The sequence below is a fragment of the Macaca nemestrina genome, chromosome 19, assembly GCF_043159975.1.
Source record: "Macaca nemestrina isolate mMacNem1 chromosome 19, mMacNem.hap1, whole genome shotgun sequence".
Lineage (NCBI taxonomy): Eukaryota > Metazoa > Chordata > Mammalia > Primates > Cercopithecidae > Macaca > Macaca nemestrina.
This window is the reverse complement of record NC_092143.1, coordinates 60,123,666-60,140,434: the sequence shown is the minus strand read 5'-3', so window position 1 is coordinate 60,140,434 and position 16,769 is coordinate 60,123,666. Positions and strand designations below refer to the sequence as shown.

At 37.3% G+C, this 16,769-nt stretch overlaps 1 protein-coding gene across 6 annotated transcripts in view; it reads right to left on the bottom strand.

Annotated features, from left to right (window-relative positions):
• The window catches only part of LOC105498224 (trafficking protein particle complex subunit 8), a 116,611-nt gene that overhangs the window by 66,676 nt on the left and 33,166 nt on the right, over positions 1-16,769 (bottom strand). For 4 of the 6 annotated variants that reach the window (XM_071085496.1, XM_071085498.1, XM_071085499.1 and 1 more), the window contains 6 exons: positions 16,135-16,228; positions 14,873-15,132; positions 14,427-14,542; positions 13,274-13,424; positions 6,488-6,588; positions 3,368-3,473 (listed from right to left, as the gene is read on the bottom strand). In XM_071085496.1, the coding sequence (XP_070941597.1) occupies positions 3,368-3,473; positions 6,488-6,588; positions 13,274-13,424; positions 14,427-14,542; positions 14,873-15,132; positions 16,135-16,228 (828 nt within the window). The remainder of the gene's footprint in view (positions 1-3,367; positions 3,474-6,487; positions 6,589-13,273; positions 13,425-14,426; positions 14,543-14,872; positions 15,133-16,134; positions 16,229-16,769) is intronic. The other 2 variants (XM_071085497.1, XM_071085500.1) reach the window with 1 other exon arrangement.

Below are 16,769 nucleotides of genomic sequence, written 5' to 3'. Positions count from 1 at the left end.
CTAAGCTTTTAAGATTTCATCTCTGCATAACGATGAAGTTAACAGGAAAGAAAAGTGCTTTCAGCTGATAAATTTCCCGTAAGACCAGTTACTCCCAAGCTGAAGAAACTTACAAAAACTGATATTAGCATCCCTAGAAACTGATTTTTCATATTTAAATATAGTAACAGAAAAAATGGGTTGTAAGACCAGAATAAGTGTTCAATACAGAAACAGATACAAGCAGGTATGTCTTAAGCACCAAATTCATATATATCCTATATGGTGATAAATGTGGCATGTTTTATCATTAAACTGGGTTTGCTCTGCCATTCTGAGAATCCCAGGGCATAAAACAAAAAATAAGATCCACTTGCCCAAAAATCTGCAGTACATAAAGTCAAAGCACAGCTCCTCCTCTTGCCCAGGCCTCATTAACTATCTTTCCCTATGACGGTATTAGCAAAACTCTAGGGAACACAGTTCAGGCATGTCAAGAGTATGTAACTCAGTTCTCCAGCTTCAAAACCAGTGTGCCCCTCTTGATATTATACAGCCTTTCTAGTTAACAAAATACATATAATAAATGTAAATTGTTGGTAAAGATTTAACATAATTTATAAACATTATGCCCAACAATCATTAGTTTCAAGTTACCCCAAAGAAATTTATGACAGGTATTGCAGAAAAGGCCACTGAGAATCACAATTTCTGGGTACATGCACCACCACCTGCCCCCTCTCCCCACCATATGGCAGTAAATAACAATGATACATTTTCTAGACTTTCATGATAAAACAAATCATCCAGATTTGAGAAAGTGAAAACAAAGAGTTGGAAAGAAGAGAAAAATGACAAAAAATAACACTGTTATAATGCAGACAGGAGAATTTGCTCTGAAGAAATTTTATTCACATATGTGGATAGAATGGCAATTAAAAGCATTTAAGCAAGGAAGAAAAAAAGGAATTTTATTCAAGCTCCTGAACCATAAATTCTTTTTACATTCACTGATAATCCTTAGGTTGAAAAACACAGCAACACATTCAAATCCAAGTTAAGATTATTTATTATAATAGAGAACATCAGAATACTCAAAAGCCTATATTCAGCTCTACAAATAGTTTGTTACCTGTTCATATTTATTAGTCAGTGGCCATGCAATAACAATTATTAAACATTTTAAATATCACTTCTTAACCTAACTAGTCAGATCTTACAGAAACTTTTGTAGAAGAATTAATGGTTCAGTTCCAACAAACACTTGTAGAGCATCTAATCCACGTGCCAAGGCCAGTGTTAGGCAACAGGAATAAAAACAGAAGGCAACACGGTTCCCTGACCTCAAGAAGCTAACAGCTTAAGAAGCTTAAACATAATTTCCAATATAATATAATATGGTAAGTCAGGTTTTACAGCATTATATGAGAGAGCAGAACAGAGACACTCAGGACAAACAGGTGTACTAGGCAAGACTATCTGAAGTACACAACTGATATCATGACTAGTAAACTAGACAAAGCAAGAGGGAAAAGGCCACAGTCCCAAATAAAAAATATTAAGAATGAGAACTAGTACAGTAGGAGAAGTTTTAAAAAAACCAACAAAAGAAAGAGATAAGTAAACTATATGGAGATACAAAAAGAAAATATATTTTTAAAGATTAAAATTATTTTAATTAAATAAATAATGTTTAAGAGCTTGAAAACAAAAATTACTCCCACCCCCACCTCCATTCTACATTGGATTACAGACAGGATAGGAGAATACAGGAATATCTCAAGCCATTTCTGCCTTGAGCAAATAAAGGGCTTGTTAGTGATAACATAACTGAAGATCATGATATATCAGGTAAAAAATTTTATGGGTTTATTATACGTTAATTTAAGATGCCTTCGAAACAGGAAGTAGATAAATCTTTGTTGCTGCTCTCGCTCTGTCGCCCAGGCTGGAGTGCAGTGGCGCGATCTCAGCTCACTGCAACCCCCACCTTGTGTTCAAGCAATTCTCCTGCCTCAGCCTCCTGAGTAGCTGAGATTACAGGTGTGCACCACCACGCCCAGCTAATTTTTGTATTTTTAGTAGATAGGATTACATTATGTTGGCCAGGCTGGTCTCAAACTCCTGACCTCAGGTGATCCGCCTGCTTCAGCCTCCCAGAGTGCTAGGATTACAGGCGTGAGCCATCACGCCTGGCCGCAAGTAGATAAATCTTAAAGACAGTTGGCCATACAAATCTAAAGCTCAAAGAAAGCTCAGGGTTAAAGACAGATTTGAAAGTGGAAAGCATGGCTGTGGACAAGATCATCCCCAAAACGTAAAGAGTTAAAAAGTGCAGTGGTCCAAGGACTAAAATCCTAGGATATTTAACATTTAAGGAGCAAACAAAGGAGATGTTTGATTTCGTTCCTTCATTCTTCAGTAGTCATCTAAAAAACACGTTATTGCCGGGCACGGTGGCTCAAGCCTGTAATCCCAGCACTTTGGGAGGCCGAGGCGGGCGGATCACGAGGTCAGGAGATCGAGACCATCCTGGCTAACACGGTGAAACCCCGTCTCTACTAAAAATACAAAAAAAGAAATTAGCCGGGCGTGGTGGCGGGCGCCTGTAGTCCCAGCTACTCCGGAGGCTGAGGCAGGAGAATGGCGTGAACCCGGGAGGCGGAGCTTGCAGTGAGCCGAGATCGCGCCACTGCACTCCAGTCTGGGCGACAGAGCGAGACTCCGTCTCAAAAAAAAAAAAAAAAAAAAAAAAAAAAAACAAAAAAAAAACACGTTATTAACAATACTTATAAAGGAATTACTACCATTCTTTACAAGCCTGTAGTCAATGCAACTCAATAATGTTTGTTGTAAAATCTTCAACAACTATAAATGAATTACTTTCTTCTCTTTTAAAATATTCACAATATAGGTTTTTTAAATGTTTAAGATGATTTTCTTAAAAAGTTCATGCTAGTTGAAAGTAAAATTAAAAACTCCTTAGTGATTAGTCTTTTAAAATCAGCTTTATTTCCCTAGCAGACTCAGATAACAAAATATGAAAAATAAAAAATAAAATATCATTTTATATTAGGAACAACGCACATGCACATTGTTTTAAATATTCTTATTCAAAGGACAAAAACCTAATAAGTCACAGAGTATGTGTGCTCAATACACGTCTATAGTTAATAATGAAATGTAGCCTTAAAATATGTAAATTTAATTTATAAAAAATTACATTTAAAATTAACTCAACAAAAAACTAAAATAGCCATGTTGTAAATTCCCAAAGAGTGATTTCCCTGGCTAATTTTATGTTTTGTAAACCCTTTCAAGAAAGAAGATACGTCTTTTTAAAAAATGAACAACGCTAATTAAAGGAAATACTACACAGTTTCAGTACCTCACTGGTCAACCGTATTAGGAGAGCTGCAGCCTCTGAATATTTGCTTTGGCTTTTTAAAAGTTCAGCACTAAGCAACACACATCTTTCTGCCAACACCATATTCCTGTAGAAAAAAGGACAAGAAAATAAAATCAGCACAATAATACCTTAGCACATCAAAGTAAATGTGTTCAGCAAAAGATTCCAATTACAATTTTAGAGGACAGTTGCAGGGAATTGGTTCCAGGACCCTCCAGGATACTAAAATCCAAGGTTTATCCAGTTCCTTATATAAAATTGCATAGTATTTGCATATTAACCCATACACATCCTCTTGTGTAATTTAAATAATCTCTACATTACTTATAATACCTACTATAATGTAAATACTATGTAAATCATTGTCATACTTTATTTTTCATTTGTATTTTTAATTTTTATATTATTATTTATTGTTGGGTTTTCCCAAATATTTTTAATCTGTGGTTGGTCGAATCTTCAGACACACAGGGCTGACTATAAAAAGCAGAAAAGAAGTCTATGTCCTTGTTTGGCACCTACCAAAAAGGCTTTCTTAAAAAATCTTCAAAAACTTCTCATAACTCATCAAAACTTCTCATTATCATGTAATTTGGCAGTAAGAATATAATGCAAAGTCCCATCTCCTGTATGCAAAAAAGCTAGAACTGGTTCCATAACATATTTAACAAAGTCTGCTTTGAACAGAAAAATATAAACATGTCACACGTATTTCTTTCTCTCTCCTTATGCAAATTCTGATTGTGTTTCATTTTGCTGGCTACTTTGAGGAATACTTAGGTATTTTCCCCCTGGTAGTACCATTAAGATGTTTCTGCTAGAGATGGCATAGAACCAGTGTTGTCTGATTGATTCCTGATCCAATTTTAGTTTTTTTTGTAAAAATACAATCAGTTGATTTTGTGTACTACTATATCAGTAATCTAGAATTAGATTATCCATTTTAGAAAAGAATAAAAACAAATGAAAACATTCTTACTATGAAATTACAAGATGGAATCCTATTGCTGGCAAACAGCAGCAAAAGTTTTTCTTTTTACTTTCTAATCCTTATAGAATCAAAATATCACTTGGCTTTAAAATTATTAATATAACCAAAGTTTGCTAACTTGAACTTACTTTGGAAGTCCATTCTAAACAATGAATAGTATTTATTTTAGAAACACAATTTACTCCTTTCAAAAATTCAAAAATTATTATACTGACTTGCCATAAACTTTCTACAAATCATACCTTTCTTCCTTGGAGGTCAGGTATTTATGAATACCTAAGATTGTTTTGATGAACACAAAAGACTAACTCCTATATACTATCAACTACTTATTTAACAGGTTCAGTTCTTAAAGATTTTTCTTCAGTAAATTTTATAAATTCCCTTAAATCTTAACACTTATGTTTGATTCCTAAACGATTTATCCCATATAGTCAATTACTTCAGTTTCTTCATCTGTAAAATAAGGGTAATAATAACATGCACGATTTCAGAGGTTTGTTGTTAAGACTAAATGTGCATATAAATTTCTTCGGCATGATGGCAAATGCTGAACACTCAAAAAATGTTTATTATTATCTTATTAATGATGCTGTTCTGTTCTAACCATGTTACCATTACGATGACTACTTTTACTTCAACATTATAGGGATCAAAACTGCCTCTATATCTGTCTTCCAATGCATCTATTCTGAAACAACAGAAAAGTCGGATTAATTTTTCCAAAAAGTAACTTCTATTATGTTAAGTCCCTACTCAAATATTTGGTAATTTTCCATTTACTACTACGTAAGTCTTCACTGCAGCTTAATAAAAATAATACATGAGTGTGGTGCGGTGGCTCATGCCTGTAATCCCAGCACTTTGGGAGGCCAAGGCGGGCAGATCATGAGGTCAGGAATTCGACATCAGCCTGGCCGAAAAAATAGTGAAACACCGTCTCTACTAAAAATACAAAAAATTAGCTGGGCATGGTGGCAGATGCCTATAATTCCAGCTACTTGGGAGGCTGAGGCAGGAGAATCACTTGAACCCAGGAGGTGGTGGTAGCAATGAGCTGAGATCACACCATTGCACTCCAGCTGCGTGACAGTACGAGACTCCGTCTCAAAAAAATAAATAAGTAAATAAAAAAATAAAAAACATGGGCTAGGCATGGAGGCTCATCCCTGTAATCCAGCACTTTGGGAGGCTGAGGTGGGTGGATCTCTTGAGGTCAAGCGTTCGAGACCAGCCTGGCAAACATGGTGAAACCCTGTCTCTACTGTAGCCAGGCATGGTGGCGCACTCCTGTAAACCCAGCTACTCCAAAGGCTGAGGCAGGAAAATCACTCAAACCCAGGAGGCAGAGGTTACAGTGAGCCAAGATCGCAGCCACTGCACTCCAGCCTGGGCGACAGAGCAAGACTCTGTCTCAAAAAAAAAAAAATAAAAATAAAAATAAAAATAATACACGACAGTAAAGCTTCCTCACACATATTTATCTCAAATCTCCTTTCCAAATTTATCATCCAGTACTTTCCCTATACAGAAACCTTCCAACCTAGCCAGGGCTTTCTTCTCTTTAGCCAATAATGCACATCTAAAACATTATGCCTGCCAATCACAATTCCTGATACATCTTCACAGTTATCAAGTCCTAACCACTTTTCTTTCAAGGTCTACCCATCAAATATCCCATGAAATCTCCCCTGACCACTGGGCACCAGTTCATAGTCTCCTTATAGGTGGTGAGTTCTCACTCTTACAGAGTTCAACAGAAAGCACTATGAATACAATATTGTTTAACTATTTTTTTTTTTTTTGCCTATTTAACAAAGAAAATGCAAAATGACTAATTCCTAACTTGACAGCAGTTTAAAGTTAGAAATGTCCCCACAATACAAATTACCTTCAATGTAACATATAATCTCTATATAACACATTCCTACCTGCCAATCCAAACAAAATAGAAAAGAAAAAGGTATAATGAAACATTAATTTTTTAAAAATTACCTCAACTTGTCTCTATTAACTTGATTTGGGAGTTTAGGAATGGGGAAAAAAAAAAAAAAAAGAACAAACTGATCTCTAACTGGATACAATATAAATCTTATATAGTCACCTACTTGCAGATATCCCTGTATGTCTGAATTGCTGTATCCATGTAATGAGCAGGATATGGCCTAGGTGCTCCTGGTTGAAGAAAAGCGGACACTGCTGCCATTTCCTAAAATAAAAGATATAGTTTACATATTTCAAAAGAAACAGTCTTACAGTTTAGATAGGAAACTAAACGTTAGCATGAAATTTGCTTTTTTTTTTTTTTTTTAACTGGATACACATGTATAAACTTTATAGCCTAACGCAGATTTGAAAAACACATTTACAGCCCAGTCACTCATTAGAGAAGATGGGTGATCTGACTCTGGAAAGACTGAAGTCAGAGAGATCAAAAGAGTACCTAGAATTCAAATAAGTAATGAGTAAGAGTCCTACAGAAACCTCCACGTAGTAATGTCTTAGCTCTTGTGAGCAAGACTGCAGTACCTTCAGTTAAGGCCTCTAAAACATATCCTTAAAGACTACGGGCTCCTTAGCCACCTGGTCTCAGAGAAATCATGACAGTAACAGGCATTTCCTTATTGTATTTATATTACTCTCTTCCTACACTTTCCAACTCCTGAACACCCTCTAATGACCACTGTCTGGGGATGTGTTTTTCCTGAAAGAACATGAGGAATACAGAGACCAAAAGGGAGATGCTTCCATTACAGGCAAAGTTAGATTGGATAAGATTTAGCAGTTAAACTGCAGGAATATAAAGAATGAATTCTGGTGTTCAGACAATTACAAAAGGCTCAGGCAAATATAAGGGCACCACTGGCTACATGCGGAGCAAAGACTGCTTCCTAAGATTGCTTAGACCCCAGGGAGGTCTTTACTTTTGCCTAGACTCAGATTTGCCACGGAAATTCCAAAGAGAGCAGACATTTGGATTTGTCCTCCTTTGGGTGTCTACCTGAATGTTGTGTGTAGCAGTGTGAGTGAGTGCATGTATACACAATGTGCTTATGAGTGAATGCTATGTCAGGCCTAGTGGTTAGGTGTGTTGTCTATCACTTTTCTTTATTTTGTCCAGATTTTTTAATCTTCTGTTTTCTAGAGCTACTTATGTTTCCCCTGTTTATCATTGTAGTATTTGACAGTTATCTCTTCCCATCAAAAATATGCTAAACTGGCCAGGTGCGTGACGCACGCCTATGATCCCAGCACTTTGGGAGGCTGAGGCGGATGCATCACTTGACGTCAGGAGTTTGAGACCAGCCTGGCCAACATGGTGAAACACTGTCTCTAATAAAAATACAAAAATTCCTGAACACCTTCAACAGCCAGGAGTGGTGGCAGGCACCTGTAATCCCAGCTACTCAGGAGGCTGAGGCAGGAGAATCGCTTGAACCTGGGAAGCAGAGGTTGTATTGAGCCGAGATAGTGCCACTGCACACTGGCCTGGGTGACAGAGTAAGATTTGGTCTCAAAAAACAAACAACAACAACAAAAAATATGCTGACCCTACGCTGGTCAGAGCAAGAGGTTATTTCTGTTAAGCAGCATCTTACCCGCAGTGTTTTCCCAGATAGCTGCCTAACAGCTTTAAGTGGGAGGTTGAATAGTCAGTTTATCTAAATCATCTGTTTTTCCAAACTAGCTTGAAAGGTCTTTTCATTTATTTTTACTCCATGGGCCTCTGATATGCTGAGATATAACACAGTTATGGTTGTGGTATCATCTGTTATAGACACAAAAGGGAAAAAAGGTTGGCCAGGCCCAACATAACCAGCATGTTAGGTTGCCACTGGAGATGGGGGAGTCAGTCTCCACTTTGCAGTTGGGACTGTGCTCCTCTAACCTGTTTGCTGGGTTTTCTGTTTGAAAATAGCCCCTATTCCTCTCCAGTGTCCTGCTTTTTGATTGTGTGTGTGTGTGTGTGTGTGTGTGTGTGTGTGTTTTCCCTGTGACACTGGAAGTGGAAACAATTTTCCACCCAGAGAGAAGCTTTGACCCAAAATGCTCCAAGAATGAATTTCCAAATATTTGCTAGTGGAAAAGGAGCAGAGACTATGACAAGAGTGATTTAGTGTTGTACTTTCTTTTTTTTTTTTTTTTTTTTGAGACGGAGTCTCGCTCTGCCGCCCAGGCTGGAGTGCAGTGGCCGGATCTCAGCTCACTGCAAGCTCCTCCTCTCGGGTTCACACCATATCCTGCCTCAGCCTCCCGAGTAGCTGGGACTACAGGCGCCCGCCACCTCGCCCGGCTAGTTTTTTGTATTTTTTAGTGGAGACAGGGTTTCACCGTGTTAGCCAGGATGGTCTCGATCTCCTGACCTCGTGATCCGCCCGTCTCGGCCTCCCAAAGTGCTGGGATTACAGGCTTGAGCCACCGCGCCCGGCCTAGTGTTGTACTTTCAAAAGAATTATCTACTATGGTAATATAAGTAATACATTTATATAAGCTTTCAATCTTAAAATTCTCTAGTCAATATCCTAAGTCTTCCATTCAATATTTAAATGAGATTTTCAAAAAAAACTATGGTGTATATATACTATCAAATTAGCCTAGTTTAAGATTTCTACTAACACCCTCCTCCCTGTTCTTCACTAACCTTCAATAAGTAGAGAACAGACCAATGATGGATCACAAAGAGAAAAAATAAAGTACATCTCTTTCCAATTTATTGGTAACAATATAAAATCAGAGCTCACAACGGCTTGCCTTGTCAATATATTCTGCCAATTACAAACTCTAGTTTATATCCACTATCATATAGATGGTGCAAAGACCATTTTTCTTAAACCTATTATTACTGTCAATTTCCTAGGTCATATTTCATTTTAAAACTTCATTCTGGATGGGTTCAGTGGCTCACACATGTAATCCCAGCACTTTGGCAGGCTGAGGCAGGAGGATTGCTTCAGCCCAGGAATTCAAGACCAGCCTGGGCAACATACTGAGATCTAGATCAAAAAAAAAAACAAAAACAAAAAAACCTCATTCTATTGGCAATGCCTAGGACTTTAGTTAATAATTCAAATAATATACAATGGTGGTCAAAGGATTTAGAAATGAAGATTTAGCACGGTGCCACATGCTTGTAACCCCAGCACGTTGGAAGGCCAAGGCAGGGAGAATGCTTGAGCTCAGGAGTTCAAAACAATCCTGGGCAACATGGCAAAATGCCATCTCTACAAAAAATATAAAAATTAGCCAGACGTGGTGGTGCACGCCTGTAGTCCCAGCTACTGTGAGGGGCTGAGGTGGGAGGATCAGTTGAGCCCAGGAGGTTGAGGCTACATAAGCTATGATCACACCACTGTACTCCAGCCTGGGCAACAGAGCAAGACCTTGCCTCCAAAAAAAAAAAAAATCACCTAAGTTTTAATGAAAATGGCTCACGCCTGTAATCCCAACACTTTGAGAGAGACTGAGGCAGGCAGATCACCTGAAGTCTGGAGTTCGAGACCAGCCTGATCAACATGGAGAAACCCTGTCTCTACTAAAAATACAAAATTAGCCAGGTGTGGTGGTGCATGCCTGTAATGCCAGCTACTCGGGAGGCTGAGACAGGAGAATAGCAGGACGGGAAAGCCATAATTCACTTTTAAGACAAACAAATGTACTTCTCTGCCACATTTTTTAAAATAGAAGAAAAAACAAATAATGATTTGGGAACTGAAATATGATTAAAGCCTTTAACCTGATAGTTCCCTGAATGACAATATGAACCATATCTATTTCAGAATGCCTCTGCATTCTCAGCACTCAGCAGTATCTGCTCTAAAATTCATTGAAGGAGCTAAGTAAAAATACATAATGTCCATGTGACAAAATATCGTACAGCTCTAAAACATGTTTTCTTGGCCGGGTCCAGTGGATCACGCCTGTAATCCTAGCACTTTGGGAGGCTGAGGCAGGCAGATCCCTTGAGGTCAGGAGTTCGAAATCAGTCTGGCGAACTTGGTGAAACCCCATCTCTACTACAAATACAAAAATTAGCTGGGTGTGGTGGCACATGCTTGTAATCCCAGCCACTTGGGAGGCTGAGGCAGGAGGCTGGCTTGAACACAGGAGGTGGAGGATGCAGAGAGCTGAGATCAGGCCACCGCACTCCAGACTGGGCAACACAGTGAGACTCCGTCTCAAAAAAAAAAAAAGTCTTCAAGAATTCCTGGCCGGGCGCGGTGGCTCAAGCCTGTAATCCCAGCACTTTGGGAGGCCGAGACGGGCGGATCACAAGGTCAGGAGATCGAGACCATCCTCGCTAACACGGTGAAACCCCGTCTCTACTAAAAAATGCAAAAAAACTAGCCGGGCGGGTTGGCGGGCGCCTGTAGTCCCAGCTACTCGGGAAGCTGAGGTAGGAGAATGGCGTAAACCTGGGAGGCGGAGCTTGCAGTGAGCTGAGATCCAGCCACTGCACCCCAGCCTGGGCGACAGAGCAAGACTCCGTCTCAAAAAAAAAAAAAAAAAAAGAATTCCTATTACTGGTTTTGCTGTGATATTTATTTTGCCTTTGTAGTTACAATGACTAAATATCTTCTACAATTTTCATCTAAAAAGGCATACGATCTAGTCTATTCTACTACAACACATTTTGATCTTATCAATTAGTTAACGTGAATGGCAAGGGAAGTGGTATCAGTTCAAATTAAATTTTTATTTATTCATACATAATTTTTCTTAGGCAAGGGAATCAAAAATAGCAGTATTATAAACTTATATCCTTCAGAACGAAAGGAAAAAGCCCTGAGCTCAGCTGCTGCACAGAAAGGCTCTCTTTCAAGCTGCTAAAAACGAATGCCTACACTTTGGTGCGTATGGACTCTGTCTCCAGAGCAGCACACTACCAGCCTTCCACAGCTCTGGGCTCAGGGCAGGCTGTACTTTCTTCTATGATCGGCTTCATGGCAGCTCCCCTGGTTAGGAACTCTTCTTGCTCACCCCCATCCCTATAAAAAATTTATTTTTTATATTCCCTGAGGAATCCTCAGCCATGCTAAGCTGCCTATCTAGATTATTTAGGTAATCTTCCAAGGTACCGTTTAAAGTTTTTGTTTGTGCTCTGGTTACAAAGATGAATAGGTTTCAAGAAGAGTATCCCAACTTTTCTCAGAAGCCTATTATTTTTAGGGTAGCTTTTAAAGGCTACAATGATTTTCAGGTGCACAAATATGTAAGAGCAAATATGCCTTTATTTTCCAGTGCTATATTATTTTCTCTCAAACAGCTACTAATACTTCCAGTTGAATGGCTTAAATGTAGTTTTTATCAAACATTCTACTTGCAGATACATTAAATAAAATTTTGTCATTACAAATGCATACCTAGGTTATAAGGTATTAATAATAACATGAAGTATTTGTGATTTCCTATGATGACTATAATGAGCAATCAGAGAATATTTAGCCAAGGAAGATTCACTTGTGTTTTCAAACGCTTCTCATGAACATAGCATATTTTCCATTTCTATGAAAGGTTTTTAAAAACTGGGTTGGCCAGGCACGGTACATTGCCTGAGGTCAGGAATTCGAGATCAGCCTGGGCAACACAGCGAAACCCCGTCTATACTAAAAACACACACACACAAAAATAATTAGCCGGGCATGGTGGGGTGTGCCTATAATCCCAGCTCCTCAGGAGACTTAAGCACAAGAATCACTTGAATCCTGGAGGTGGAGGTTGCAGTGAGCCAAAATTCTGTCTCCAGGAAAAAAAAAAAAAAAGGGGGCTGACTTTTTTCATTAAAAAAATTAGAGAACCAGAAAGCAACAGTAATATAATTTTGCTATTCTGGCTTCCATTTTTAAGTTACTAATTTTATATATGCACAGTATTAAAATAAATGCAAAACAAATGCCAGTTAATTAAATAAGTATCTGTCAACTTGTGAATATTTTCTAGTTAAAAAAAAGTATCTACACAATTACCAATGAATTATTCTTACACATTTTTTTCTTCACTTTTGTTTATAAGCTTACACGTTTTTTAAAAGATTAAATAGAAACTAACAGTGCTAATTTTACTCTTTTCTGAACACATAAAGCAGATAACACATATATTTGTGGTAACTTTTCAAAAACATTAAAAGGTTTAGGCAACAAGTATAGAAAATTCTTCTGAAATACCTGGCTTTGTAATCAATTACAAACCTAACACCACCAATACTTATTGACAGGTTATTACATATAAGGCATTATGCTAAGTGCATGCCTTATACCTTATCTGATCCTATACCGTTAGGATTCACATATTTTACAGGTGAGAAAACTGTGGCTTAGAGATATTCAATAACTTGCCTAAGATGAGAGAGTGTCTCACACCTAAAGTACATGTTCTTGACTAATAATGAAGTCATACATCAAGCAACTTAAAAATGTCATGGTTTAAAAAAACTTCTTAAAAAATGTTTGTATTTTGAATATATTAGAAAATGAAATTCAATTCTGAAAGCTGATGAAAAAGTTAGAAAGTACTAATTAAGAAACCCTGATATATGACCATCTTTTAATTACCCAGTTTTTTGGGTTTTGTTTTTAAGAAATAAGTTTTTTCCATTTATTTTTAAAGATGCAATCTTACTATGTTGCTCAGGCTGGTCTCAAATTCTTGGGCTCAAGCAATTCTACTGCCCCAGCCTCCCAAGTAGCTGGGACTACAGGATAGTGCCACCATACCCAGCTAATGAACTAGTCTGAGGGAAATCCATCAATTCAGCATTAAGGAATTCACAATCTATAAAGCACTATGTGTTCTTGGAGTACAACTTTATCCCTAAGGATTCTGTTTGCCACCAAGAGAAATTTCTAAAGCATTTATGGTAGCAGAATTAAGGAATTATAATACCACAGAATACCAACCAAGGCACCAGCTGCATAAAGCATTGCTTGATCATTAAGAAAATCTTTCTTTGCAGTATGATAGCAACTGTAAGCCAAATCATAATGCTGCACCAAAAAACATAAGTCAGCCATTTTCCTGATTTGAAGTTCTGGTGCTTCTGGGGGATACCTGTAAATACAAAAGAAAATAATGCATAATTTATTACCCCCTAAACCACTATAAAATATACTAACAAGCTGCCATGTTCTTCTAGAATATGAGGAAAACTAATGCTATTTTAAAGAAATTCTACCTCCAACAAAAGTGTCAGTTCTCAAAAATATCTGGAAACAGAAAGTTCCTTGTTTTATTATTTATAGCCCTGAGAATGTCTCAAAGGCAGGCAAACATTTTCTCCATGGTCGAATAATGAAGTAAATGGTTAATTCCAAGTAACTCACATTTATATACAACCAGGAGAAACATTAAAATCCAAAATGTATTAATTATATTTTTCCCTTAAAATGGTTTTTTGTGTAAAGCAAAATTTTTTTTTTTTGAGACGGAGTCTCACTCTGTCGCCCAGGCTGGAGTGCAGTGGCCGGATCTCAGCTCACTGCAAGCTCCACCTCCCGGGTTCACGCCATTCTCCTGCCTCAGCCTCCCGAGTAGCTGGGACTACAGGCGCCTGCCACCGCGCCCGGCTAGTTTTTTGTACTTTTTTAGTAGAGACGGGGTTTCACCGTGTTAGCCAGGATGGTCTTGATCTCCTGACCTCGTGATCCGCCCATCTCGGCCTCCCAAAGTCCTGGGATTACAGGCGTGAGCCACCGTGCCCGGCCCGTAAAGCAAAATTTATTGAATGTGTCCCTTGTCTTAGAATCATCAAGTCATTACATTTTAGATATAGAACAGTTACTAATGATAACTAGTCTAACTTCATTGTTTTACAAATAATGAAACAGACCAAAAGTAAAGTGACCTTCCCATTTGTTTTTAGATGTCCAAGTACTTAGTTTTTAAAAAATTAATATGATTTACTTAAGAGTCTCTCTTCTTATCTACCTGAATTTTCACCAATAAGAAACTAAGAAATCAAAGAGATAGTTATCTTCTTCAGGATATCATACAATACAATCAAATACTAGTCAGCGGTAAACAGAGGAAAAACAAAAACAACACTTTACTCACAGCAAGCCAGATGTATTTTTCAGCTCATTAATGCTCTTTTCTGGAACTTTACTGCCACTAAACCATTTTTTAGTTGCAGAAAATAGAGATCGACTCAAACCTTTTCTTGATATTAGCTTTAAAAAAGAGATTAAATATGTTGACAAATATAATTTAGTATTTTTCTTTTACATAAAAAAAATTTTAACTAAAAAGCTTTAATAGCAAATGTTCATTTTAACAAAACTGATTTAAAGAAAACTGTCTAATATGCTGGCAAAATCCTAGTGAAAATCAATCAGCCTCTTCCACAGTTGAACAGAATTTCACCACAATGAAGTAATTTTGAGAAGTCTTAATATTGGCCTATCTTAAAATGAAAACAAAACTTCAAATACATTTATTAATTCTTAAATTTACTATTTACTTAAATTTTAAAAATACTAATCCAAAAAATGAAACCTTACCTGATCGTTTAATTGCCTAATTGTTTTCTCTATATGTGGCAAAAGGCCCCGAAATGTGAACTCTTGTATAAACTGTCGAATTCTATCATGATCAGTAAGTGTTAAACATGCACCATGAATTATTCCAATATTTCCTTTCTTTGTTTCATGTAACGATGAAGCAGATCTTACATGATCTGGGCCATCAATACTGTTAGAAGGGTCACTGGATTGGTCCAACTGAAGTGGGTGAGCTCTAAAGTTATTTGGTAAGCCACCTACTGAAAAAGAGATACATCTTTTACTCTCAGAATGCAACAGAAAATAGTGATAATACTATCATACTGCTAAAGAAGAAGAAAAAAAAAAAGCAGAATGTTAAAATCCTTTCTTTCTGTATACATAAATGTGTAAGATAAAACAGCAGTAACATCCTGCAGCCCCGAAATTAAAGAGCTTGAGTTAGGCCGGGCGAGGTGGCTCAAGCCTGTAATCCCAGCACTTTGGGAGGCCGAGACGGGCGGATCACGAGGTCAGGAGATCGAGACCATCCTGGCTAACACGGTGAAACCCCGTCTCTACTAAAAATACAAAAAATTAGCCGGGCGTGGTGGCGGGCGCCTGTAGTCCCAGCTACTCGGAGGCTGAGGCGGGGGAATGGCGTGAACCCGGGAGGCGGAGCTTGCAGTGAGCCGAGATCGCGCCACTGCACTCCAGCCTGGGAGACACAGTGAGACTCCGTCTCAAAAAAAAAACAAAAACAAAAAAACAAAAACAAAAAAAAAAAAAAAAGAGCTTGAGTTAATATTTGTTTTGGTACCTGTACTAGAAATTCGAAAATTTGTATACACCAGGAAATGAAGAAAAATACTTTATTTTAAATATTATAAAGAATGACTTTTAAATGGCACAATTAAGCCATAAGAAAAATACAACAAAAAAAAATTTTAGTTATCATTATGAAAACCATAATTTAAAATCAGAAATAAAGCTCTCAAAATCATGTAAATTTTTAAAAAATTAATGCTGTACATCACATCTTCCCTTGCTTCAAAATATTTTAAAAGAAATCTATACACTATTCATATAAAATAAATTTTTAAGTGTCAAAAACAATCAAAACTCAAGTGGCTCAGTAAAATCTTCAGAAGAAAAACTAACCTGCCCAATATCTTTCTGTATTATGAAAATCTCCCCCATCTTTTATCTATAAAGGTTAGCATGATCTGACAACAGTGCATATTTTCAATCAAAAGAGAAACTTAGAGAAAATATATTAAGACCTTTGACTTCGTTATCTAATCCATCCAATGAAAGCAAGTTATTATCAGAATTCTTATTTGAAGTCATAGTACAAGGGCCATCTTCATATGATTCCTATCAAAATAAAATTTAAAAAGCATTAGCAGTTATACTTAATCATATTTAATATACTATCATATCCATCAACAACTATGGTTACTCTGCTGTTGGCCTCATTTATTTGCTACAGTGAGCACTTTCTCCAAATTCATAACTTCTTCCACAGATCTTATTCTATCACTCCAACTCACACCTAGTATATTCTTAAATCCCCTTGCACATTCAAGCTACTATCCTAATTCTTAATTCAAATTATCTCTCAGGGTATCTACTTATATATGATATGTATACACACGAGTGTCATACAAGCACATACATATGCTATGCATCTTAAGTAAGGAATAATGGCAAGAGAGATGGACTACTAGAGTCAGACAGGGAAAGAAGAGAGGCACAGGTATGAAATTTTTTGGGTCACGGTTTAAGCAGGTTGGAGTGAATTCTGAACATATTGAAGTGTTTTAGAAAAATATCTAATGCAATGTTTATTTGTGCAAAGAAACTGGTTTCTCAGTTAACAAAAAAACACTTAAACTAAAAATACCCAGACAACTCT